The following is a 24987-nucleotide window of genomic DNA, read 5'->3' on the forward strand; positions in this document are numbered from 1 at the left end:
TGCTACCAGTCCACGTGTGTAATCCGCCGCAGTCCAGCCCTGTCTTTTCCGCTCCAATCCGAATACCCAATCCGCAATCTGTGCATTCTGGTCCGCGCGTGACTTTCGGTAAGCTTTTCTTAGTGCGCTTTCCTGACATCATCCTCAGTGCTTATGTCACCGGAATGCACTCTGCCTGAGCCGCTCTGTGCATTCCTGCCCACGCTATCCCCGAGTGGACATTCTACCACGCTTGCCTACAGCCAATCCAAAAAAGCTTGGCTTCCTTAGGAGGAATTTCCACCAAAACTATGTATTGGATTTGCCCATAATTGCTGTCAAGGTTGGACATATGTATATTCATGCCCACCTCATTCTTATATGCAGGTTGCATATACAGCAGCCAAGTAAATCCAATAAGCCACTTCCTTTTATTTTTTCTCCATTCTGATTTCAGAATCGAGTGATTCAGCTGATTTTACTCTGGATGCCCCTCCACTGCCGGTTGCAAGCTTGGACGGTGCCGGTCCCAGTGGCAGGCGTATTTTTTTTTCGCTACCAAACAGCTTGGTTTGTGGCATCCTGCAAGCGACTGCGCTTGCAGGTCTGAATATCATGTGTCCAACCTTGATGTTGGATGCACATAGGTTGGCAAATCCAAAAGGAATTTCTGCTGGAAATTCCTTTCAAGGAAACCAAGCTTTTTTGGATTGGCTGTATATAAATCACCACAACGGCGCTGCCAATAGCAACTGCGCTTGCAGGGATGGATATCCATCTGTATAACCTTGTTGTTGGATACACACAGGTTGGAAAATCCAGAAAGAATTTCCGCTGGAAATTTGAATCAAAGAAGCCAAGCTTTTTTGGATTGGCTGTATTTGAATAAGTGTCTCACCACCATGATTCCATACTCTCAAAATTTATATGGCAGTTGTATCAGAGGGACAGGTATTTGCTGTAAGGGAGTACATGTCCATTTCGGTAGGTATACACCGCCTTGATGATGGTGCATCCATTTTTGACGCACTGGTACGTTGGGTAGGAGTTTTTGCCAACAATTGTGGCAGGTGCAAAGGACTTGAGAAATTTCTTGCTGCAAGCCCTGTCCTTCCACATTGAGTCCGGTGTGCAGGAATTGATGAGATTGTGAGCTTGGGTTTGGCTACAGGGTCAGGTATTGTGGCTGTCACCAAGGAATCTATGTTGTCAGGCATCCAAGGAACACTGGCCAGGTTCTTTAAGAAACAGATAGAGTTAATCATTTAGTGAGTTTGAGTGTTTCACTTATTTTCCTTGATCTTTGCAGAAGATCTCTTCCCAGGTAATCCCAGCAAACCAAACCTGTACTCCAGCCCCCCGCTGCATCAGGCACTGCAAAACTACCCCTGCTTCGCAGGCCCTGAAATCTAACGGAGGGAACTTAAATACTCTTGACTCTTAGAGTTAAGCCCCTCCGTAAAAAACATAAATATAATCTTTTTACTCATCCGCCGGCATTCTCAATTAGAATCCGTGCTGTCCCCATCTGTAATATTAAAGCAGTAGCTTTTTGCAGCCAGTGTAGCTAGAAGGGTTTTGCTCTTGGTATCACTGCCGCTGACATTATCTACATCGGGATGAGTGTTCTTTGGTGAGCACCTGCACATTGGGAAGGATTCCACTATGGAGCAGTCCGTACCAGCTAGCCAAGGAAGGCTGCTCCAGGCGGACAGCAGCTATGTGTATTGGCTTTCCGTACGGCAGAAGGTGTCTTGGATCACCGGACCCAGGGAGAATATTGCTCCTTTCAATTCACCTGTCTCGCCGGGCCCGGTGGGAATATTGCTCCTTACAATTCACCAGCTAGTCTACATCCTCGCCGAGGTTGCTCCCCGGAAATCACCTGCACATACCTGCTTACCAAGAATGATTCCTTCCCATGCCAGAATCCTTGGCGCTTGTACATGCTTGCCGAGGAAACTCCCTTCAATGGCCGGTACAACCACACATCAAGAGGAGGAAAGTCCTCTCGATGGCCACTGTCTTCTCCCTTTGATGAACTTTTACGTCGGCGGCCATCGGGAGGGGTAACTGAAGGCCGAGGAGGCATTCTTGCACCGGGAAGGCAGCTGGGTGGGACAATCATTGAAAGATCAGTATGTGTGCGTTCTCAGGCCCTTTTTTCAGCAATTAAAGAAGTTTTATTCGGGGGTGCGACTTGGAATAGGACAGGATTGTCATGCAGCGGGACAGAGTTTGGTTATGTGTTCTGTTCACAAGGGTATGATTGTGTTGTTAATTAGTAGCCCCTTTAGCCCAGCCAGATGTTTCATTGGGCGCAAAAACAAGCGGGTATTCACTGGAAACAGAAGGGATAAAATTTCATTTTGTTATAAAAAAGGATAGTGTACAAGATTTGAAGTGGTTGGATATTGCTAAGCCATGATTCGAAGAATAAAGTCTACAAGAAGATTTAAGGAGAGGAAATATATCTGATCTAGAAGCAAATTATCCATGGGATCGAACTTGCACTGATTCATGTTGTCCTAAAGGCTAGATCCAGCTCATCAACCAGCTGGTTCAATCTGAGCGCACTCGCTTCATCCTCAGCAGCTTCAGCAAGGGGACGCGGAGGAAGTTGGTCTTGAGAATCTGATCGGGGAACAGGAGGAGTACCGAGATTTTTCTGAAGGGCACTGTCATCTCGGCTCCGCAAGGTCCAGAGCCTGGGATGATCGACGGTACCGCGGACAGCATAATCCCTCCTCACCATCTGTTTCAGGCTGTCGATCTTCGACTCCGATGTCAAGTACACATTTTTCTTTGACTCGCGACGCAGAAATCTTTGGTAAGATGGCTCTTCACAGGCGCATTGGTGCCTAAAAATTATGTCTGCAATATGCAATATGCGCATAGCAAGTGGATGAGTCTAGTATACTGTGTATAGCTGAAAGTGCGGAAGAAAATTTGCCGCCAGACAATCACTCACGAAGGGCTCGGGTCGTTTCCACCTCGGGAATTGCTTTCATCTTGAAATTTATCCGGTGCCCTGGAACATGAGTGGAAATGCAGATAATGGAGAGGGTGGGTTCTTGGTTAGGAAGGAAAGTTAAGGGTGTAGTAGACGTGGCGGAAGGTTTTCTTACTTTTGGGCTGCAGGTGGGTAGATACTGAGGGGAGGGGGATATTCCGGAACGCTTCGATGGCTTGGGAGACGGAGTCATAGGGGAAAATAAACCGGGTTATTTATATTGGACTCATTCGAAGCTGAGCCCATCTGCTGCTTCCAAATGCTGCTCAAAGCTGCTCAGCTTGCCCGGCATTGCTGGTGGACAGTACGCGCCGTGACTGCTGAGTCTCAACGCGACTGCCACCCGCGCGTCATCAGGTGGAGATTACGCTCAGCAGAAGAACCTGGCACGGAATACCGAATCAGTGCGGGTGCCTTGATTCAAATGAGCCTCTTGCGCGCAACTCTCAATCCAGTTGCCTGGAGGCTTTCTTTGGGATCAGGATTGTAACCATCTTGACGAGAGGCTGAAGTCAAGTGGAGCAAGTAATCCGGAGTTCTTTTCAGATGGTGCAATCTTCCCCAACAAACCGTCACGATACTAGTTTTATTACTACAAGCATTTCCTCCCTATTCCGTTACGTGAGAGCAAGACTTCGTCAAGGAGGAGCCCCCTCAACAAACTGGCAAAATATGGCTTTTATCTGCAGCGGGAAGGGTTCGTTCTTGGCTGTAGCTTGGGAAGGAGAATTACTACATCGGGTGGTGGCGGGGCTATCTCCATCTGCGACCATCCGGCGCCGCTTGTACCAGTCTGAACCAGCCAGTGTCTACCATTACCAATACAGGAAACGGGAAGGGGGACGGCGGCAACCTTCACAAACGGCACCAAAAAAAATGACGTTGCAACCCTATGGCGTACACTGAGGACAAATATAGACTGAAGATCAGAATATTTGCAAATGGGTATAAAATATAACAGCATCCAGAACTGGTGGATGTGAAAGTTACAGGGTGGTTAACGGTGAAAATTATTCATATGGCGAAGAAAGCTGGTTTACTTGAATCCGACCTCTAGTGCCTTTCAGCCTATTCAAAATGAACTGAAGGTTTTATTAATTCTGGATGGATAGGATATTAAAGCCACCCTCAGGCGCTAGTCAAAACAATCAAACCGGTATTAACGAAGGGTGAAGGGTGTGAATCGACGGACATTGAATTCGATCCAACACCTTCCGGCCCATCCGTAATTCGAGATCAATCCGGAATTGACGATGTGTGGTTGCCTCGGAGTCGAATCCAAGTAGTTTCTGTCAAGTCAAACAAATGTCGGAGCTGGGTAAAGTGACTGAAGCCAGACCTCCGGCTTGGGCGGTTGAGGTCAATGTAGAAGACATTGCTTGCAAACGGGTTAGCTGAGTTGGGATTCGGCCAGGCTCGTCTGTTACGCTTTACTGGGGTTTGCTTGCGCATGACTCAGTTTTCAAGGGCTCATCCAACGGGCTCTTCTTGTGTTGCACATGTGGGACTGACCCCAACTTTCCAGGGTAGCTTTTTTCAAGGGCCTGGTACAAACAGTTTGATGACGAGCGGTCTATTATATGCGGGCCTTTGTCTCCGAAGAAAGGCATCATCTTATGTAGGAAACCACATATGGCTGTTTATCCAGCCCCACGCTCCCACCTTCGAACCACCCAGTCGAAAAGTGCTACGGAAAAACGCTTCAAAAGAGCACTGGCTGCCACGCAGCATACTACGGGGAAAAGCGTGAAGAATAGTTCTCAAGTGAGTATGTCTTAGAGTTGATCCAAGTCAAGCGGGCAGGTCCGATGGGGTGACTGATGATAACCTGTCCGGATCGCATCGATAAATAGGGATGGGGGACAAGTCAAGCCCACCTGACAAGAAGACGCCTCCCCATTGGTGGACGGCCGCGAGAAGAACCAAGCTGCTTGAGCTCATCGATGAGCAGATCGAGGGAGGCAAGATACAACACACGGCATGGAATTCGATCCGGGCCAAGTTCAACAAATCCATCGGCGCGAATCAGACGGTCGTCCAGCTCCAGAACCAGCGGGCGTACATTCGAGATACCTTCTTGAACTACCGCATTCTGAGGCACCAGCCCGGCTTTACCTGGGACTCGAAAAGCTCGACTCTGGCCGCCGACAAGAGCGCCTGGGACAGGTACCCCCACATGCGGTCCCTCCAAAATAGGCCATTCCCGATGTATGAGCTTGCCGACCGAGTCTTCAGGGGTCCGGATCTTCTGCCGGATAGGGGTCATCAGTCGGTTGCGAATAAGATCCCGGCATCGTCGTCGGCTCAAGGTCCTAAAACTGTCGCGAACCCGAAGGCGGAACACGGAACGGCAGTCAAGGAAGAAGAAGTTGGCTCCAAAAAGCGCGCCTCTTCCTTGGTCTGCAAGGACGGCGATAGCGACATCGAAGTTCTGGAGCACCTGGCCGATCCGGCTGCTTTACATTCTAAACGTGCTCGCAAAGGAGAATCGGCGCCTGAAACGAACAGTCACGACGATTTCATAAAGCCAATTGTCTCAGCGGCCACGCGAGGGCCAACGTCTCTTACAAGAGAGATACCTTATAGCGCCCTATCCCAATGTCGCTCTACAACCCCTCTCGAAGATCCGCCTACCCCACAAGAAAGACAATCGAACGGCGTCACAGGAAAAAGTTTCCACCAGCAAATCCACCGAGCAGGCCCGACCACCATCCGTGCCCCAGAAGGCAAATCTTCCAATGGAAAGAAACGCGAGCCTGCCGACGAACCAAGCAAAGCTGGAGACTGTGCTTCCAACTCCGCGGAGACAGCGCCAAGAGAAGACGGACGTGCCGACCCTCTGGCGCCTCTCCTTCAAGACTCCGTCTCCGCCCGAGCCCTGAAATCCCTTGCGGATCTTTTCCTGGATCAGGTCGACGAACGGCACTACATCCGCTTTGTCCGTGTGCTCGAGAACCACGAGAAGGCCGCCGTCTTCCTCGTCTTGGTCCACACCTCCAACAAATCGATTTGTCTGCAATGGCTCGACGACTGTGTTCGTTAGCTCTCCCCTCTCAACGCACCACTTGGTGCAGAACCCCGCTCGGATCTCAACACTCTCTCCTCCCCTGTTTTTATCCATCTTGCCTTTCTCCGTCCAATCGTATGACCAAAAAACCCTGTTTTTCCTTTGTATTGTAAACCCCTGTAATCAGTCAGCCGCCATTGGGAAAAAATCTCAAAAAATCTATTAACCAAATATAATGGATGATGGACTGTGCAATTCAACGCCATCTCTTTCCATCGCCTCCTGACGGCTCCGAGTGGTGGTGATCTGCGAGTGGCCAAGGCCGGCCCCGCCAGTGTTGGGTGCAGCAGGAGGCAAGGAAAGAGATGAGTGTGGCGTGCGCCGCGTCTTGCTGCCGGTCCTTGTTCCCCGCTAGCGCCATAACAGGCCAGACGAATCCGAGCAAGCCCACGATCTTTCTAGATTGGAAGGCAAGGAATATGGCTTTGCTGCAGGATGTGGGCGAGCGGCTCTGGGTCTGCGACCGGGTCGCCTCTCTTCCTTGCATGCCGCGGCCAGGTCTGTTGGGCTCCTGTGTCCTCCATGTCGAGACAGACTGGTTTCATCATTTGTTCTCTGATGGATTCATGGATTGGGCAATGCCTTGTTGATTTGACAGAGAAAACAGGCTTTTTGGACTTTTGATTGCACGAAGCACGATAATTTGGATAATCAGGAGAAAACAGTGTCTCAGATAGCGTCCAACCTAGCGGGATTCTGCCACAAGTGGCATTTTGAGACGAGAAGACAGAAAAACACAATTATCGATGGAGAGCGGGATCCTCAAGTTTGGCAAAGGCTTATGTTAGAGTGATGAACTAAAAACAGGAAAGTGGCGGCTTTTTTTTTATCTCTGAGGATTCGAACAAACCGACTAAATTTTCGATCATCAACTTTGTCCAGGAAAACATCGCACAGAGATCGCATGGCTTGTGCAAAGACGGAATCTTGAGGCGAAGGTGCCGGAGGGTCTGCTTGTGGATCCTCTCTCTGAGCTGTCGCAGGCGATTTGGAACGTGGGGCATTATTTGAAGCTTCCGCTTCTTGAGGTAGGATGGCGGGCGAGTCTTGCATAGGAGGTGGAGTGTTGGTTGATTGATCTCCTTCTTGAATAGGCAACTCTTGCTGAGAAGTGTCAGGTCGATTGTCTTCTTGTGGAGAGTCATTTGGTTGATCTTTTTCTTGAATAGGCAACTCTTGCTGAGAAGTGTCGGGTGGATTATCTTCTTGTGGAGGGTCATTTGGTTGATCTTTTTCTTGAATAGACGACTCTTGCTGAGAAGTGTCGGGTGGATTATCTTCTTGTGGAGGGTCATTTGGTTGATCTTTTTCTTGAATAGACGACTCTTGCTGAGAAGTGTCGGGTAGATTATCTTCTTGTGCCGCCTTGCCCGTGCTGTCTTCTACGACGGCCTCCGGTCTCTCTTCTTGCGGAGACTTGGCAGGAGAATCTTCCGGTGGGATTGTAGAGCGAGGTGGGCGAGCTTGCTCTTGAGGTTTTGCAGAGGTCGTCGCGCTTTTAGGAGATGACGGTCTTCCTGGGTCAACCGAGTCTATCATCTGGTCGTTTCTGTTTGTTTCGGGTGATTCCCTGTTGCAAGGACGTTTAGACGGTAGGTGCGGTAGAACTTCGACATCGCTGTCATCATCGAAGGAAAAGAATGGCCGTTTTGAGGAGCTACTTCCTTCCTGCTTGACTGGCATCTCGTCTGCGTCTGCCTTGGTTGGGCTACTTGATGAGGGTGGGGCTTCGGATTTAATTTCGGTGCTCGTTGCCGGAAGGCTTGTATGGTTGAAGGCCCGATCGGCGAGGTTGTACATTGGGAAAGGCAGGTCTTTTAGCTGTTTAAATCGATTTTGAGGATCAATCTTGGTGAGTTGGTCCCACGTGCTCTGTTCGGCAGTTAGTATCGAGTAGGTAGAGTTTCAGGTGAATCCAGGATATCCCCTCAGAAAACGGTAGTTTAGAAACCTGCTCCGGATAAAAGCCTTCTGGCTCTTGATCTGCTTGAAGGTCATGTTGAGGCCGAAGGACCTGTTAAACTCCTTCCGGATCTCCCTCCACGCGTGGCCGCTCAAGATCAAGTCGTCAGACATCGAAGCCCGTCTATCGAGTTTCTGGCCTTCATCAATTTGCTCGATAATTAGTTCGAGGAGCTTAGTTCGTTGCGGAGAGGTCCACCAATGATGGGATGCACGTTCCGTTGGGCTTGGCTTGTCGTCCATCTCGTCCATCCGCACTGAGTCTGGGATCACCGCGAGATGAAAAGCACGATTGAATTTCAGTGATGGCAGAAGAAAGGAATTCCGATGAGTGGAGCCATCGGAAAGAGATCGACTGACCTGGGTCCGGGATAACAGCGAGGCGAAGGCGAGTGAGGAAAAGTCAAAAGGACAAAGCAAAAGGGACTTCGCTAAAAGGTCTACATAGAAGACTCGGTATCTGTTTCAATTTCGGTATGTATTCTGTAGCTTCTCGGCTGGCTTCGGTGACTTGCCGACGCGAACACCTCTCGCTCAGCTAGCCGTCCGTTTCCTCACCCTCACGAATCAACCGACCATCACACACGAAACGAGAACCAACCACGATGTCAGGACAGAGCAATTTCTTAGATGTCAGTCCAGTGATTCTTCTGTTCAACCTTTGACAGTCCACCGGAACTCACACCTGCGTTTCTTTCGTTCATTTCGATCTGGATAGAGAGCATGCGAGATCGTTCGACAGGCTATTGATGAAGAGTCAAACAGAACTGGGAGGAAAGCTTCAAACTTTACAAGAACGCCCTCGATTACTTTCATATGGCCTACAAATGTTCGTCGCCACATCAACACCTCGAGCTCTCTTTCTCATGATTTATCGCCCATCATTCAACGGTCTCCTTTCTCTTTCGCGGGCTCTCGCGTATTTTCCCGAATTTACTGACCATCCTCTTGTCCCCAATAATCCAACAAATTTTATATAGATGAGAAAAACCCGAAATTGAAATATCTAATTCGCAGTAAGATGGAAGAATATCTAGACAGAGCGAAGAAACTCAAAACACACGTCCAGGTAAAACAGCCCCCATGTTGATTTGATACTAAAAAGAAAAAGCTTCATCAACACCCAATCGGAAACTTAAAGGCTTACGTTTCTCGATTGCATTTCATCTCAAGACGCCAGACGACAAGCGTGGCCGACAAGCTGTGGGTGCTAACGGCAAAGGAACTAATGGCGAAGGAGGCTTCGGGTGAGGCCAACTTTTTTTTCCCAGTGGTTATGATGAGCCTCAGAAGCTGATTCTAGTCACCTGCTTGTTGTGCAGAGCCAACGCAGATGGAGATGACGCGGACACGAAAAAGCTAAGAGGAGCTCTTTCAACTAAGCCGAAATCGAGGTTTATATACATATATCTGGTGGTAGGTCGTGAATTCAAACAATCTGATCTTAAACTCTCCGTCAGGTGCAATCCTGGCGGAAACACCGAACGGCAGTTGGGATGATGTGGCTGGGCTGGAAGGAGCGAAAGAATCTCTGAAAGAAGCGGTGATCTTACCCATCAAGTTCCCCCATCTGTTCACCGGCCAACGAACTCCGTGGAGGGGTATTCTGATGTATGGTCCTCCTGGTACAGGAAAGAGTTATCTGGCCAAGGTAGTCGCGACAGAAGCAAAGATCACTTTCTTTTCAGTTAGTAGCAGTGATCTTGTTAGCAAATGGATGGGCGAAAGTGAGCGGTGCGTTTTGTTTACCTCTCTAAGCAACGATTTCCTACCACTAGATCTCCATGATCCGAGTGACACTCACATTTATCATTCGAATAGCTTGGTCAAGCAGCTGTTTACAATGGCCCGAGAGAACAAGCCCGCAATCATTTTTATCGACGAAGTCGATTCGCTATGTGGGACGAGGGGCAAGGGCGAACCTGAGGCGGCTCGGAGAATCAAGACTGAATTCCTGGTCCAAATGAACGGTGTCGGGAATGATGCCGAGGGGGTGTTGGTCCTCGGAGCCACCAACGTCTGTCGGCTTTTGGCTCAAGTCTATGCCGTGGTGGGCCTCCCCCGTGCTGATCGTCATTGCCGTCTTGATAAATGCCGAGGATAGATCCCTTGGCAGTTAGATATTGCCATCCAGCGACGGTTCGAAAAGCGGGTATTCATACCCCTGCCTGATCCGGAAGCTAGGAAGCGAATCTTTGAATTGAACGTAGGCACAACACCCTGCACGCTGACACAACAGGATTATCGTGAACTGGCATCACAATCGCAAGGGTGAGGCATTTTGCTCTCAGCTGCTTTTAAAATCACACACTGACTCCTCGCTCTTTGACAGCTACTCTGCATCAGATATTGCAGTCGTCGTCCGAGACGCGCTGATGCAACCAAGCCATCTTTCTGACTATCTTGCGTGGGTGTAGGTGATGGTTCCAAGAATAGAAGACGCAACGATTTCGGTCAAGAAATTGACACCATGTTCGCCCGGAGATCCGTTGGCAATCGAGAAGAGCTGGAACGAAGTCGAGGCTACAGAGCTGCTCGAGCCAGCCCTCACTCTGCCTGATTTCCTCCGAGCTCTACGGAACACTTCGCCAACAGTTAGAGAAGAATATATCAAGCGACATTTGGAGTTCACCACTAAATCTGGGGCCGATGGGGCTTGATCTTGTCTTGTTTTCCCACTCGTCGCTTCCGTTTGTACCCGTATCTTGTCCCGTCTTTCTGTCGCTCAAGGTGCAGCACTTTCCATCATTTTGGACTGTTATCTTTTATAAAACATCTTATTATTACTCGTCCCCGGAAATAGGCTCAATCCAGTCCTCCTAGAATTCCTGTTGTTCCTTTGTCTCTTTAGGTCTCGTCTGGTTGTTTTTTTTTTTACAATACTTGATTATTGTGTTTTGCTCCACTGGAAAGAGGGTTTCTTCTCTGTTCCGCTCATCGGAATTGTATCTTGACAGTAAATATATCACATGATTAAGCTTGCCAAGACGAAGTGAGACTTAGCAAATACAGAAATTCATTTTGGTCTATAAACAGGATGCGTCTACAGAAGTCCATTTTTCCCTACAAACAGGGCGTGTGAGGAAAGCAGGCTGAGAGCAGAGTGGTATCTCATGTCCAATTGTAGCTATAGAGTAACACATCCGTCACAGTGTATTCCAGGGAAATCCGGTTTTGGGCACAAGTACCAAACCTGAGTCGCAACTTTCTTGGCGGTGTCGAATTTCCTGACTCCTACAAGATCCGATTGAATGGTGATCAGTTGCGTTAAAAACGTTGCGGCTTGTCAGGAATCCAAGAGTCTCCAAGGCTTACCAACCACACCCACACCGTCCGGGATAGTTCGCACTTCCGCTGCGGCCACCGTTTCCGGTTTGCCAGAGTTGACGAATTTTGAGTTGATGCCATTTTCATACTGCGAGCAATCGGAAAACTCGAGGTTCGGCCCTGATACATCACATGACCAAAGTTGAACGTCAGTATCACTGTCAGGAACAATCGGTTGAGTGAATCCTTCAGCAGTCAAATACTCTACGCACAAGCTTTAGCCACCCTGCACTTTTCAAGGGGACATCTGAAATATTGTTTGGCGGAGTTAATACAGACTGTGGATGGCGTGTAAGGGTTAGTACTTGAGTGAGATAATTCGTTTTGATGGGTATGCAACGCTTACAAGCCTGTTTGGGGGTCTGGGCGAGGAAATAAAGGTCGCATACGTATGGAAATTTTTGCGGCCCTTTATACTTTTCGTCTTGAAACGGGCTTGCAAGATGGGCCGAGGGAAAAGCTATAAGAAGTATGACTGCTAAAAGGAAGGTTGTACGGAACATATTCTTGAGTGTTTTGGATAGTATGACTCGATAGATAAAACTTTTACGATCGGGCAAAGCCTCAGTGTCAGACGAGGATGGCGGGGCGAAAACCCTTCCATGGGCAGGGCTTTGGGTGCCTTAAATAGATCACCTTATACAACCACAACCCTTTGTTTGGAAACTAATTATCTGGGCGCAGCCACGAGCTGTTAGACATCTGTGTACATATCAAGGCTGTATACATAGAGCCCCCTCCTGGGCCCTGACAGGCCCTGACTTACACCTGAGGCGTGCCATTACAGCATACACCCCGTGACGAATGGGGCGCGACCCGTGTGCTCGGTAGCGCCACCCCGCGGGTGCATACAGGTTGGCGCCACCGAATTGACCAGGCGGCGACATGATGAGGCTGCGCCAGGGTGCCTTTCCTGACCCCCTGATGCCGTCAACGGCAGCGGTTTTTTTTGGAGAGGATGGCCGCCAAGGCGTTGAGGTGGCCGTGTGGGCCGACGAAGCTGTGTTCGAATGCGCGGACGATCGCGTACTCGGGCGTCTTGCTTCGTCCCGGGAGTTGCACAAGATCGGTCTTGACGAGATGGAGGAGCAGACGGGTGCGGGCTTGGGGGCGCGATGGCCCAATGCTGACTCTTCAGAGCCAGCCGTTGATGCATCGCAGGGGCGTTGGATGGATGCTGGTGGAGGTGGGTGTGTGGGGAACTGATGAACTGCTCCTGGATGGGAGCTGGAGCGCACTGCGTCTTGACCACGGCTGGCGTGGCGAGCGGTCCCGCGTCAGGACGGCAAATTCGAGATCACCCTTTGATTGGTTAGCAGGAGGCTGCAGGACCCGATGTCGGTTGAGATCATTCTGAGAATAAGCCCGCAATCAGGCTTGTCGCCGAAGTCGGTTCGCCAGTTGGGGCGAGAGGAGAGATCTGAGGCTGCCCCGAGAAACAAGACGGAATGCCTGGCCCAAATGAACGGTGTCGGTAATGATGCCGAGGGTGCATCCATTTGTTGAATCCCGAAGCCTAACTCGGCCGCCAGGCTCACCATGATGCGCAACGTCGCGTCCGGCCTGTCGGAGCGAAAGATTTGTTGTAAGTGACGCCTTCAACTTGACGGAAACCGTGAACGCAAAATTGAGCTTTGTACTTCAGGAGCTTGCCATCCGCATCGAACTTGCGCTTGATCATCCCGGAGTCTTGGGTACTATACAACCCACACTTCGTGCAAAGTCCTGATCACGGAGAGGAATGCTCCTCCGCCGTTATCGCAACTTCCCCGATCTCTATCCGGCCGCTTCCGCGGGCAAATCTACTTCCACTAGTTCCGGATAGCTCCACAAGTATCTGGTGATTGGTTTTTTTTCATTGGTCTGTGAAGGTAAAAATAGAATGTACTGATTAGATGAGAGCACTGACAAATATCACCCTCAGATGTGGGATTTTCCATCTTCCGACTGGCCGGCCATTTCTCTCCAGTGCACACTCTGAGTGGAAAATGCACGAGATATTCTAATAACACCCTCTGATGTAGAAAGTGCCCGCGATATTCGGGTCACACCGGGTGCCGCTGGTAGCAGATGCAATGATTGGAATTTATTGCAAGTGGACTTGCTTCTAGAGAAAAGCCTCACCGACGGCTGCACCGGATGAAGGTATAAAACCTGCTTGTGCACTCCAGTCACTATCCCCTCATCACATTCCAATCCACCACACCAACACTACAGACTCAAAAACCAACTCTAGCTCATAACTAACCACCTCCGTGACAATCCAAGATGGTATCCCTAGCTTACCTCATCACCCTTCTCTCGGTTCTCGTCGCCGTTTCCCGTGCGGAGGAAGTCAGCGGGACAAAAGACAAAGACCTGCATGCCCGATGGCTTGGCAGCAGCCTGATGTATGGCGGCTTCACCTCGTGGGGCGGGATGGGGCTCAACATGCTTGGATATCCATGGCTCAGCAGCTTGGCCTTCTCGATGGGCGGCGCCTGCTTCGGAGGAGGGGTGTTTCCGATGAGCATGGCCCTGGGCATGGGCGGCTTCTTCGCAAAGGTCTCCTCCGACCAGGAAGCCCACTCCGTTAGTTGCCGGGCTATCCACCTCGATGCCGAACAAATCTTGCGTCGGAACTCTGCCAATAGCATTACCTGCCGCAACAGCAAAGGCGTGGCTGAAGTATTCTCCAAATCACAATGCTTGAAGTACGCTTGTTTCAAAGGTCCTTCACCTCAGTGCCATCATCAACTGAACTGTTGCGCTCTCTCCTCGGCATTTCTGTTTAACAGGGCAGCTCAGACTCTGCGCGAGAAGAACTTGCAGTCTGCTTCCAGTGGCGGCTGCCAAGTAAGTCCCGCTATGAGACCGCCATGTGCGCTAAAGAAAGCCCACTTACCAGTTTGATTTTCACTTTGCAGTTGTCGCTTCACAATTCCAAAGACAAAGTGGTTGCAAAAGAAATGTAAGCACCCTTTACTTTCATCCACCCACCAAGCAAATTTGTCCAAGACAGCTGACCGTCTGCGTTTTACTGGAAAAAGCCCGGATCAAATCCTCCAAAAAGCTGTCCACAGCATCTTGGACACTTGCAGCAAGAAGAACACCCATCCCAAGGACAACAAGCCCGCCCACATCGACGAGAGACAGGTTGTCATGTTGCTCTTGAAACACTGATTCCGCTACTCTGCCTTTGATTAAGCCCTCAGCTGCCTCATGTCTCTGCCAAAAATATGTAACAGCTTGTGGATACTTTGCTTTGCATTCATCTTGTATCTATAATCCTCTCAATGTATTTCTCATAATCAAAGGCTTTTTATTATCAATGTGGCCCATGAAACTCTCCGAAGTGATTACAACAATACTCGCGTGCCCTACGCGTTCTTATTGAGATTTATCTATTTTTCCATGGTTTCCACCCAGTCGCCGACTGGAGCTATATGCTACATCCTACGACTTGCAAAGGCCTGCCAATTCTGGACTCGCGCGTGCAAAACCATTTTCCTGGTTGATTTTCTGTACCATCAGCCGATTGTCGACTGATTTTACCCTTGAGCTTGACTTGACAAGAAGCACTCAGTCGCCGCTACCTGCCCAAACCGGCACACCGCCACGCATTCTCAGCCATAAGCATCTTTTGGAAGGGATGCGCAACGGCGGGCTGTGTTTTAGAAACCCCGCCCCCCGGGAGCAACTCCTCTCCAGCCCGCCGAGAGGATTTCCTTTTGGCGAGTTTCTTGGCAAAAACAAGGTCTGCCAAGGGGAAATACTCGCCACTGCAAATTGGGAGGAATCCCGCTCGCCGAGCGGATTTTATTCCGGCGAGCTGCTAGGGTACAAATCCAGCTGGTCCAGATGGACTCCCTCCGGAAAGCTGGTACAGGCCCAGCTCGCCCAGATAAATTCTCTCCGGTGAGCTGGTACAGCCCCAGCTAGTCGAGATGAATTAATTCTCCCCATGAGCTCCAGCGCGAGCTGGTACCAGTAACAAATCCTGTTGGCAGAGTGGAATTCCTCCTGCCCGAGCTGGTAAATTTCTCCTTGCGCGGGGGAATTTCTCCCAGCTGCGAAGTGACTCACCATGAAGAACCACATCTCGCTATGCTGCAAGTTTGGTGAAGTAGTACGGTGTATGAAGCCTCTCCTGACGGTCCACGGAGCACACCCCCCCCGGCTCCCAAAGCCTCGGGGACTTTGTTTATCAGTTACATCTTCTCTGATTGAAACTCACCTTCACATGCCCACATATCATCACAACAGTTTCAGCCTGTTCCAGCCGCCGACGTGGGAATGGGACTCGAGCAAAAGATGTTATCGCAGGTTTGACTTTGTTTGACCCGGCTACTTCCGCGGGCAAGAAGTTCCGGATAACTCAATAAGGTTTTTTTCTGTGATGAGTATTATTCATGAAAGGGCTTCCGTTGGGGGAAGCAACAACACACCAGTTTATATGAGAGCGCCAACTCAATCTGGTCAAGGGATCATCCACCTACCGGCTTCCCTGCCGTTACTTTCACACAACTTTCTTGTGGAAAATCCCCGCCATATCCGAGTCACACCGGGTGCCGGCATGTCCCTTGCAGTGAGTGGAATTGCCTCCATGGCGTACTGGATCAAAGCCTCGTCAAACGCTGAAACAGTTGAAGGTATAAAATGGGCCTCTTGTGCACTCCAGTCACTATCCACTCATCACATTCCAATCCACCGCACCAACGCAACCAACTCCAATCCAAAACCAACCACCTCCCTGAAAATAAACAATGGTATCTGCAGCCTACCTGATCACCCTTCTCTCCGTGCTCGTCGCCGTTTCCCGCGCGGAAGAAGTCAGCGGGACGAAAGACAAAGACCTGCATGCCCGATGGCTTGGCAGCAGCCTGATGTACGGCGGCTTCACCTCGTGGGGCGGGATGGGGCTCAACATGCTTGGATATCCATGGCTCAGCAGCTTGGCCTTCTCGATGGGCGGCGCCTGCTTCAGAGGAGGGGTGTTTCCGATGAGCATGGCCCTGGGCATGGGCGGCTTCTTTGCAAAGGCCTCCAACCAGGAAGCCCACTCCGTTAGTTGCCGGGCTATCCACTTCGATGCCGACCAAATCTTGCGCCGGAACTCTTCCAATAGCGTTACCTGCCGCAACAGCAAAGGCGTGGCTGAAGTATTCTCCAAATCACAATGCTTGAAGTGCGCTTGTTTCAAAGGTCCTTTACCTCAGTGCCATCATCAACTGACCTGTTGCGCTCTCTCCTCGGCCTTTCTGTTTAACAGGGCAGCTCAGACTTTGCGCGAGAAGAACTTGCAGTCTGCTTCCAGTGGCGGCTGCCAGGTAAGTCCCGCTGTGAGACCGTCATGTGCGCTAAAGAAAGTACACTTACCAGTTCGATTGCCACTTTGCAGTTGTCGCTTCACAATTCCAAGGACAAAGTGGTTGCAAAAGAAATGTAAGCACCCTTTAATCTCATCTACCCACACAAGCAAACTTGCCCAAGACAGCTAACCGTCTGCATTTTACTGCACTCATAGCCCGGATCAAACCCTTGAGAAAGCTGTCCACAGTATCTTGGCCACTTGCGGCGAGAAGAACACACACCCCAAGGACGACAAGCCCGCCCACATCGACGAGAGACAAGTCGTCATGCTACTTTCAAAGCATTGACCATGTTATTCTGCCTATAATCAAGCCCTCAACGGCCTTGTTTCCTTTGTAAAAAATATGTAGCAGCTTGTAGATAGTTTGTTTTCCTCTGGTGTCTATAATCCTGTCATCTTTGTCATAATCATTTTCTTATTATTCTCAAAATGACTCATGAAACCTTCCGAGGTCTTCGCAGCGAGACTGGGGTGCCACACGCGTTACTTTTGAGATTTACCTATTCTTTCATTGTTGCGACCCAGCAGCCCGACTTGACTTGTCCCGCATCATAATTCTTGACTTGCGCATCCATATCCGATGTCTTTCCATTCATTTTGTGTATCAGTAGCCGCTGGTCAACCAATCCTAGACTCCAGCTCAACTTGACCAGAGTAAAGAACCTGACTTATATTTCTATAAACCAAAAACCAGAAACTGGAACAAAGAATTGTAAGAACAAGGTAAACAAGATAAAGAGTTTTAGAAAAGAAGAAACCAACCCTGTGAAAATAGCGGATATAGTGAGGAGGACAATGAAGGACAGTGGACAACATAGAATGGGATAGACTGTGAGGAAATGATGAAGAAGTTAGTCGACGAGTGGTTTGAGGAGAGTTGAGATGGAAAAGAAACAAACCCTAAAACAATAGGTAATAATCTTAATATAGGATAAAAAGGAAAAAGTAAGGACTAGATCTAGGAAAGAACAGGAAAAGGAACAGGTGTTAGCATTTGAGGATCGGAGTAGCCTAGTCGACAAGAGATGCGGAAATGCGGAGGTGCATTTCTCACCAAGTTGGAAGCCAATACGGCTGTCCAAGTTAAGGCTTTGTCGGAGCTTGAGTTCACAAGCGAGGAGAGAGTCAATGTTGATATCGAGGAAAGACTAGATCTGGTTGAGAAGACTGGAGCGGATTATTGATTGAGTGGAGATGAGAATACGTGGCAAGGAAGATTTAGGTTAAAGATCGATGATTGACAAAGACGGCCTTGGGGACTGTGTGGAGATGATTCAGAATGTTTAGGTTAGGATTAGTGATACCATTGATGGACAGCTGCGAGTAGCGCATGGGGCGCTCGAAGTTGTGAGATGCGCCGCAGAGCGCGCTTGAGTTTCAACACCCCCCTCAACTTGGTGAGTAATGAACCATATAGCACTTTTTGCAGAGTCTCTTGAGTGATTCCGCGTTACTTGCCTTTGTAAGTGTATCGGCAATCATATTTTCAGACGGAATAAGCATGACGGTGATTTCATTCTTGCTTTTCAGATCCCTCAGCCACTTCTCGTAAGCGTTCAGACAGAACAAGACAAAGTTATTGAGATAACTCGGCTTAGTCCCGTGAGTAGAGAAAAGACACACGAAAGGAAAATCAGACATAGACACTGAGAAAAAGAAACTGGAGCTGACTCCTCGCCATGCAACTGATTGGCCCACAGGACTTTTTCCAGCACGTATAAATGTCAACGTGCGAAGCCAGCGCCAAGCACAATTTTCCTTTCTCATCATTCAGACATAGATCCCTTGCGCCGCCTTTCTCTACTTTCATCCTAACAGAACAAGATCTCTATCAATGTACGTAGTTATCTAACAAGCAATATATATTTCAGTTGCTTGATTTCTTTTACTTTGGAGGGCCTGGTACAGTGGCGCGAAGCAAGCCTCCAAAAGAGCAACTCGCGTGGTAAACCCCACTACCCCGCCTACTCTATTTTGCATTTGGTAGGGCATTATTATGTGATTCACACCCCCTTTTTTCTTGTTCAGTGTACCATTACCACCTTTTTCTCCTCTCCAAGCATGCCAAAAAATTCAGTTTCCCACTGATCACTTTAACAGTCAGGGTGTTCAAAGTTGAAATTATAAATTTTTCAAATCATAAATTAAAAATTTCTGGTGAAATCAAATTGTGAACCACTGAATCCCCCTATTATTATTTTTTGCTTAATCTTCTATATCAGCCCCCCGATCCCATCTGAGAAAAAACTTAGAGCTCCATGTGTACTCCTTGGGTCTCAGAACATCAACATGGGGCTCCAAAGATTATAGCGCACCCACTGTACAAGAAGCTGATCAAAAGGGTTTATCAAACAAGTTCTTCAGCCCAGACCCAGAAACATATAGAAATTGTTGGACAATTTCTGTCTGACAACTGCTTGGAAAAACCTGTCCAAGTGTTGTGGCAATTTATATAGGGATAGTGGTGTAGAATGTCCGCTCAACGCAGCACATGCGGGAATGCAGTGGAGCAGCTGAGCAAATGCTCCGTCTACATATCCAAACAATGGGGATAAGCATGCGTGCTTATGCCTCTGATATGTAGACTGAGTGGAACCTTGAATGTACTGCTGAGAAAAGCATGCGGAAAGTCGGCAAACAGGGTGCTGCGGGACCGGGGAATTGTCATGGGGAGGGGGGAACCGGGGTTTGAGCCAACTTAGCGGAACAGTTGGAGTAGGACTTTGGCGGGACTCACAGACGGACTGAATAGTGCGGACCGGCACCAGGTGAACTGGGGCAGTGGAAGCAGATGACGTTGGGGCAGACACGCCAGGTAGAGACTGGAGTCAGAGGCTAGTCAGAGGGTGCGGGACAACAAGAGTCAGAGATGTGCTAGGCTGGGAAGTCATGCATGTGGATTTTGACGAGTGCGGGAGAGGAAGGATGCGGATGACGTCGGCTGGGAGCAGATTTTTGCAAGTGGAGGGAGTGGAGGAATAGGAAACTTTTGGGGGGCTTTTCTCTCTCTCTTCATCATGTGTCTATCATACTACTCATCTTACGGTGTAAGACTCAAAAGTGTTCCTGAGAACCTTTTGCTGAATGGAGAAGGGGATGATGGAGGTGCAAACTCTGCCCTTCTATACTATCAGATAACAAGACCCACCAAGGTAAGCTTGGCAAGTTTTAATGAAGTGATAGGGTTGGTTGGTTCAAGATGAGCTTGTTGATGACACTGAATAATTTGTTGATATTGTTATTGTAAGGGTTGTTATGTATGTAGGTTGTTAAATGTATGTAGGGTTGTTTATGTAAATGTTGGGGTGACTGTAATTGGTGAGTAATGAACTGAGGTGAGAGATATGAGAATATGAGAGTGAGTTCAGTTGTTATTGAGTTGGTAAGGGTTGTTATAATGTGTAAAGGGTTTGGATGGTATGTAATGTTGTGGGGTATGTGATAGGTGGGTACTGAACTCAGGGAAAGACAACTGGGGGGGAGAGAGCTCCTTATATAGACAAATGTGAGGGAATTTAGCTACAAGGAGGCCCTGTATGAGGGATTTTAGCTGCAGGGAAACTGAATGAGTGAATGTGGTTGGTCAGGAATGTACATGACATGTAGAGGGTACAAACAACTGAATGAGTGACTATGATTGGTCAGAACATGAGGGATTTAATATGGTACTTCTATGATGTCGCCTGCAGCTGTCAGTTGTGAAAATCCACTAGTTTAGAATGTATGTATATACTATGCAGTTTAAATGAGTATGTGTAGCTGTCCTGCAGCTGGGTTGTGTATGTAAACGCAAGGTTGTAATAGGAGGTGAGGTGTATATGTAGCTTGGAATGTAACTTCTAGTCCTGTAGAGTCCTGTCCTTGCGCTAAAGTTCATGATTTCTGATGAATGTTATGTAAAGAAAAGAAAACAAAGAATTTTTTTATTTTTTGATGTAGTGGAACCTTTCTGTCTACCACAAATTTTGCTGTGAAAAGTGTGGTAACTTGCAGATTGAGAGGTTTGAAACTTGAAGAGTTGTCCATGAGTCTCTGGGGCGCGTGTCCTGAGAGGCTGAGTGAGGGGTAAATTGAGCTCAAACCAGTGGGTTTTGTTATTTTTGGTTTTATTGGAGGGGTTAAATTGTTTTGTTGTCTGGGAGTCGAATTGCTGCGCGCAGTTCGCAGTTGCGCAGCAGTCGACGTCGTGTGTCCATGGTGTCCGCGGTGGTTGTGCCAGTATTCTAGAGCGCGCGCAGTGTGCCGCGAGCTCCGATTGTCGAGTAGAGATCGGGGACCCGATCGTGTCTGAAAAGCCGCGCGAAGTCTAAAACTGTGAGCGCCGCCGGTCTTGCGCTACGATCCGCGTGCGCCGTTCCAATTCGGAGTTCAAGAGCCCGGCCCGACCATTTACATACATAGGGGCGCCCAAAGTCGCATACATACGATCCCGGCCTTCTGCGATTTCCGATGCCTTCCAAACCTTCGATCGGATTTGCGTTGGTATTTTCCTGCTTGCCATACATGGAGAGATTGAGAAAAGAGGAGGGCGGGGGTGAGAGAGGGCGAGGAAAAAGTGGAGACGGGCCAGGACACCTTCTCCAGTAGCGCGGTGTTGCCTGACACGTCCTCAAAGGGGCGATGGCCAACAAGGGTGGAGAGCAGCTTCCAGCGGCGGAGGACTTTGTACCAGAGGGGATCGATGATGGGCGAGTTGGAGGAGATGGTGCGCATGACCAGCTTAGCCCGTTTGGCCTGGGCGACGCGGCCTGGTGACCAAGGAAGCTTGATGGTGAGCACCTGGGCAATCGCAGAGCGTTTATAAGACAGAGAGAGCACACTCACCGCCGAGGCCTTTCCCGTCGTTGGGCAGGCCTTGCAAGGTGGCCCCGAGCTAGGCGGCCGACAGGCTTGGCACGGAGGGGTGTTTCTCGAAGACGCTGATGAGCTCCTTGAAGCAGCGCAGGAGCAGGGCCAGGTTGTATTGGTCGACGGTGCAGAGGCCAAGCGGGACGGTGAGGCGCAGGAGGTTGCCGAAGATGTGCCAGTTGCCCGGGCTGGTCTCGCTTGCAAAGGGGAAGCCCGGCTAAACAACACAGGACTTGCGGTGAGCGTCGGGCAGGGCAAGATCAGGAGATGAGGAGAGGACGTACGCTGTAGCCGCGTTTGCTCCATTCGACCGCGTTCTTGAGCCGGCCTTGAGAAGCTGGAGCACCTCTCTCTCTTCCTCGCGATAAGCCCAGGAGTCGAGGAGGGCCTTGAGAACGGCTGATCCGACGATGGTACAGGTCTGTCTGAGGCCGAGGGGGAGCTTGAGGCCGGGGGGGGGGGGGGGGGGGGGGGGGGGGGGATGGAGCCACGGGAGTGGTCGCCGGGCAGGCGGGTGGCGGCGGGGCTGCTCGGCTGGTGGTAGGCGCCCAGGACTGTCATCGCCGCCTGTCGGATCGGCCGCGGGTTCCGGTTGTTCAGCAACAGCGTGGTCAGATACACAAACGGTCGTCCGGGTTGATCTCCGCCCTGGAGGCCATGTTTGTTCAAAGTTGGTGGCGCCCCGCCCCCTCTCGATTGGGTGTAGTTTCCCATGCGGGGTCGATGGGGCGCCACGGTCGCCGCCAATTTGACGCCCCACTCGTCTCGTCGTCATACCTCTGTTGAATGTTTGGGAGGTGTCGTCGGTTGGGGTGGCTTCGGGCATCGTATTGGGGACGGTGTGGCAGGATGGGTTGCGGGGGTTGCATCGAGCTTGGCGGGGTGGAACGCCTATAAGAAGGGCGGTGAGTTTGAGGTGTGAGTTCCTCAGGCGACTCACCGGCTGTAATTCCAGCTCGGGGGTCGCCTCACCCCCGTCCGCTGTTGCATTTGCGCAGTCTGGCGGGGGATATTCGTGGGCCCCCCTTGTGCTTTAGGGCTGGGGGCCTTCCTCCCAACGCTTTTTAACCCTGCTAGACAGGGATGGGCGTTGGGCCACGGTGCGTCAGCTTGCTGCGCTGGGTGGCTGGGAGTGGGTTTTTTTTCTCTTGTTTTTGGTTATTTGAATTTTATTTTTAGCTTTTTTTTGTGTGTTGTGCGTGAATTGTGAGGTCAATTGGAGCCTGTATTTGCTTGTTTTTTAAAATGGGAAACCATGGCATTTTTTTTTTGTAATTGCTTCATGTATAGGGGAAACCCTTGATTTTTTTTTTTTGTAATTTGCTCATGTGTAGGGGAAACCCTTGAATTTTTTTTCTGCAAACCTGAAGCTTTAATATACTTGGATGTATATACTATGCAGTTTAAATGAGTATGTGTAGCTGTCCTGCAGCTGGGTTGTGTATGTAAACGCAAGGTTGTAATAGGAGGTGAGGTGTATATGTAGCTTGGAATGTAACTTCTAGTCCTGTAGAGTCCCGTCCTTGCGCCAAAGTCCATGATTTCTGATGAATGTTATGTAAAGAAAAGAAAACAAAGAATTTTTTTATTTTTTGATGTAGTGGAACCTTTCCGTCTACCACAATGGTATTGTTGTAGTTAGAGACTTACTTGCAGAGATTTTGCGTATTGCTACAACACAGAGAGTTTTCCCAAAACACATTCTTACTTGTTTGCAGAGTTTGCTATACGTGGACGGAAAGTCTGAAGCTTACGCGGACTAGACAGATCATATCAGGCTCATGGCCAAGCGCTGAAGAGGTCTGTACGTTGTGGAAACCCAGTGCTGATAACCATTCAAACCCAGAGTTATCTTACAAAGGAGGTGCAACACCTATTCTTATCAGGTGTCACACTTTTATCTCGACAGCGTTTAATTTTTGCAGTGAGATTCCTTGGCCAATCTGGATGATGCACTTAATCCACACTTTCAAGTAAAGCTGGCACCTACTGCCCATTGGCGGGTGCTAGACACCTGTAAGCGGGTACCCGTTGGAGTGTGCAGGTACCCGCTGGCCGGTGCGGGTGCGGGTGTGGGCATCCAGTTTGAGGGGAAATTCAGGCAGGTACCTGGGTACAAAGTGCCAGCTCTAGATATAAGGTTCTGCTTGGCTGTGTGCAAAAGCTCAAGATACAGATGCTGGATCTACATATTTATTTGTCTATGGGTAGATAATTGTTAAAATATATTCATTATCCCCTTGTCACATTATGAATAAGCAGCAAAAGTCAATTTGAACTCGCATCATCATCAACCTAGCCCTAACCAATACTTCTGAACCCTAACCAACAATTTTCCCCGACAAACAAAACCGCTCAACCCTTGCCTCAGCCAAACTAGTATTTTCTTCACGCATTTACAATATTATCAAGTGAAGAAGAGACTAGTAAGTGGAACAATACAACATTCAATCAATTCAAATAAAAACTAACAACAACCAATGTCCCCAAACCTTCCCCTTCCTTTATCCTCACCATATCATCACACACAGATCAATCCCTCTTACGCGTCCTTCACCAAAAACCTTACTTCCCAAAAATCAAAATAAATCCTGCATCATTGCAGGTATGTTTATTCAAAAATCTTTTTCTCCGTGATAATTATATCACACCCGTTTAACCTTGTGTTCTATTTCTGTTTCTATCTTTTTCTTCCATATATCAATATAGGTGTGTGCAGAGAGAGTGTTGTAGCAACACTGGAAACCAATCTGATCCAAGACAGGTATCAGTGTGGTACACAAAAATGTGAAAAATCAAAAGTTTTTCTCATGTACATACAGAAGGCCTCAAGATACCATCCATTGGACACCATAAATGGACTCCACGGCTAAAGTAACCCCTATTACCCACTGGAAGCATCACTAGAGCCCTGCTACACTGGAAGTTAGGCCCTTTGGACAACCTGTAGCACCCAGTCAACCACCTGTCAGGCGCCTCAATTCACCTTTCCCCGCACCATTCTATCCCCACTACGTATATTGGTTTGGATTTGTTTTTTATGTATATGACATCATGCAGCACAGTCCAGTTGACATGGTGATAAAAAATAGAAGGTTGAGCGTGCAAATAGTCCGCTGCGGTGCCTCTCAAGGTGCACGGAAAATAGGGTGTTGGTAGCGGCCTGGGTCGGGCTGGTCAGTACTGCATTCGAGCGATGATGCGTTATGAGTTTTGACATACCTGAATCAAAGGGAGTGAACAATTGAAGTGTTGGGACTAGAATACCGGGGTATTAGCTACAGTTTTTCTTAGTATGACCTACGGAGGCGCTGAGTGACGGCGAGGAGGGCCGGTTGGTTGGTTACTGGTGATAGGGGTCAAATCCTACGGTTGGTTGGATGGCATGGAGGGCTTGGGAAGGGTTGAGGTGCGTTGGGATTGTGTTTGCGGGTAGAT

At 49.2% G+C, this 24987-nt stretch overlaps 6 protein-coding genes across 6 annotated transcripts; 2 read left to right on the forward strand and 4 right to left on the reverse strand.

The window, feature by feature from the left end:
* Window positions 1–2497: 2497 nt before the first annotated feature.
* On the reverse strand, window positions 2498–2990 carry PtA15_5A644 (uncharacterized protein; the record flags this gene model as incomplete). Its single annotated transcript, XM_053169427.1, has 2 exons — window positions 2498–2853; window positions 2951–2990. 2 exons carry the CDS (start codon window positions 2988–2990, stop codon window positions 2498–2500), a joined length of 396 nt encoding a protein of 131 aa, XP_053020625.1.
* Window positions 2991–4847: 1857 nt separating this feature from the next.
* PtA15_5A645 (uncharacterized protein) lies at window positions 4848–6035 on the forward strand (the record flags this gene model as incomplete). Its single annotated transcript, XM_053169428.1, has 1 exon — window positions 4848–6035. The coding sequence occupies one exon, from the start codon at window positions 4848–4850 to the stop codon at window positions 6033–6035; it is 1188 nt and encodes a 395-aa protein (XP_053020626.1).
* A 786-nt stretch (window positions 6036–6821) lies between these two features.
* Window positions 6822–8273, reverse strand: PtA15_5A646 (uncharacterized protein; the record flags this gene model as incomplete). The annotated part of the gene is made up of 2 exons (XM_053169429.1): window positions 6822–7929; window positions 8011–8273. 2 exons carry the CDS (start codon window positions 8271–8273, stop codon window positions 6822–6824), a joined length of 1371 nt encoding a protein of 456 aa, XP_053020627.1.
* A 353-nt stretch (window positions 8274–8626) lies between these two features.
* PtA15_5A647 (uncharacterized protein) lies at window positions 8627–10681 on the forward strand (the record flags this gene model as incomplete). The annotated part of the gene is made up of 10 exons (XM_053169430.1): window positions 8627–8653; window positions 8787–8850; window positions 9002–9090; window positions 9195–9268; window positions 9344–9441; window positions 9482–9755; window positions 9843–10038; window positions 10126–10292; window positions 10354–10381; window positions 10439–10681. The coding sequence occupies 10 exons, from the start codon at window positions 8627–8629 to the stop codon at window positions 10679–10681; spliced, it is 1260 nt and encodes a 419-aa protein (XP_053020628.1).
* A 467-nt stretch (window positions 10682–11148) lies between these two features.
* Window positions 11149–12700, reverse strand: PtA15_5A648 (uncharacterized protein; the record flags this gene model as incomplete). Its single annotated transcript, XM_053169431.1, has 4 exons — window positions 11149–11255; window positions 11337–11468; window positions 12115–12602; window positions 12681–12700. The coding sequence occupies 4 exons, from the start codon at window positions 12698–12700 to the stop codon at window positions 11149–11151; spliced, it is 747 nt and encodes a 248-aa protein (XP_053020629.1).
* An 8874-nt stretch (window positions 12701–21574) lies between these two features.
* PtA15_5A649 (uncharacterized protein) lies at window positions 21575–21855 on the reverse strand (the record flags this gene model as incomplete). Its single annotated transcript, XM_053169432.1, is given in 2 exon segments — window positions 21575–21766; window positions 21778–21855. 2 exon segments carry the CDS (start codon window positions 21853–21855, stop codon window positions 21575–21577), a joined length of 270 nt encoding a protein of 89 aa, XP_053020630.1.
* Window positions 21856–24987: the final 3132 nt, after the last annotated feature.

This window comes from Puccinia triticina, chromosome 5A (assembly GCF_026914185.1).
Source record: "Puccinia triticina chromosome 5A, complete sequence".
NCBI lineage: Eukaryota > Fungi > Basidiomycota > Pucciniomycetes > Pucciniales > Pucciniaceae > Puccinia > Puccinia triticina.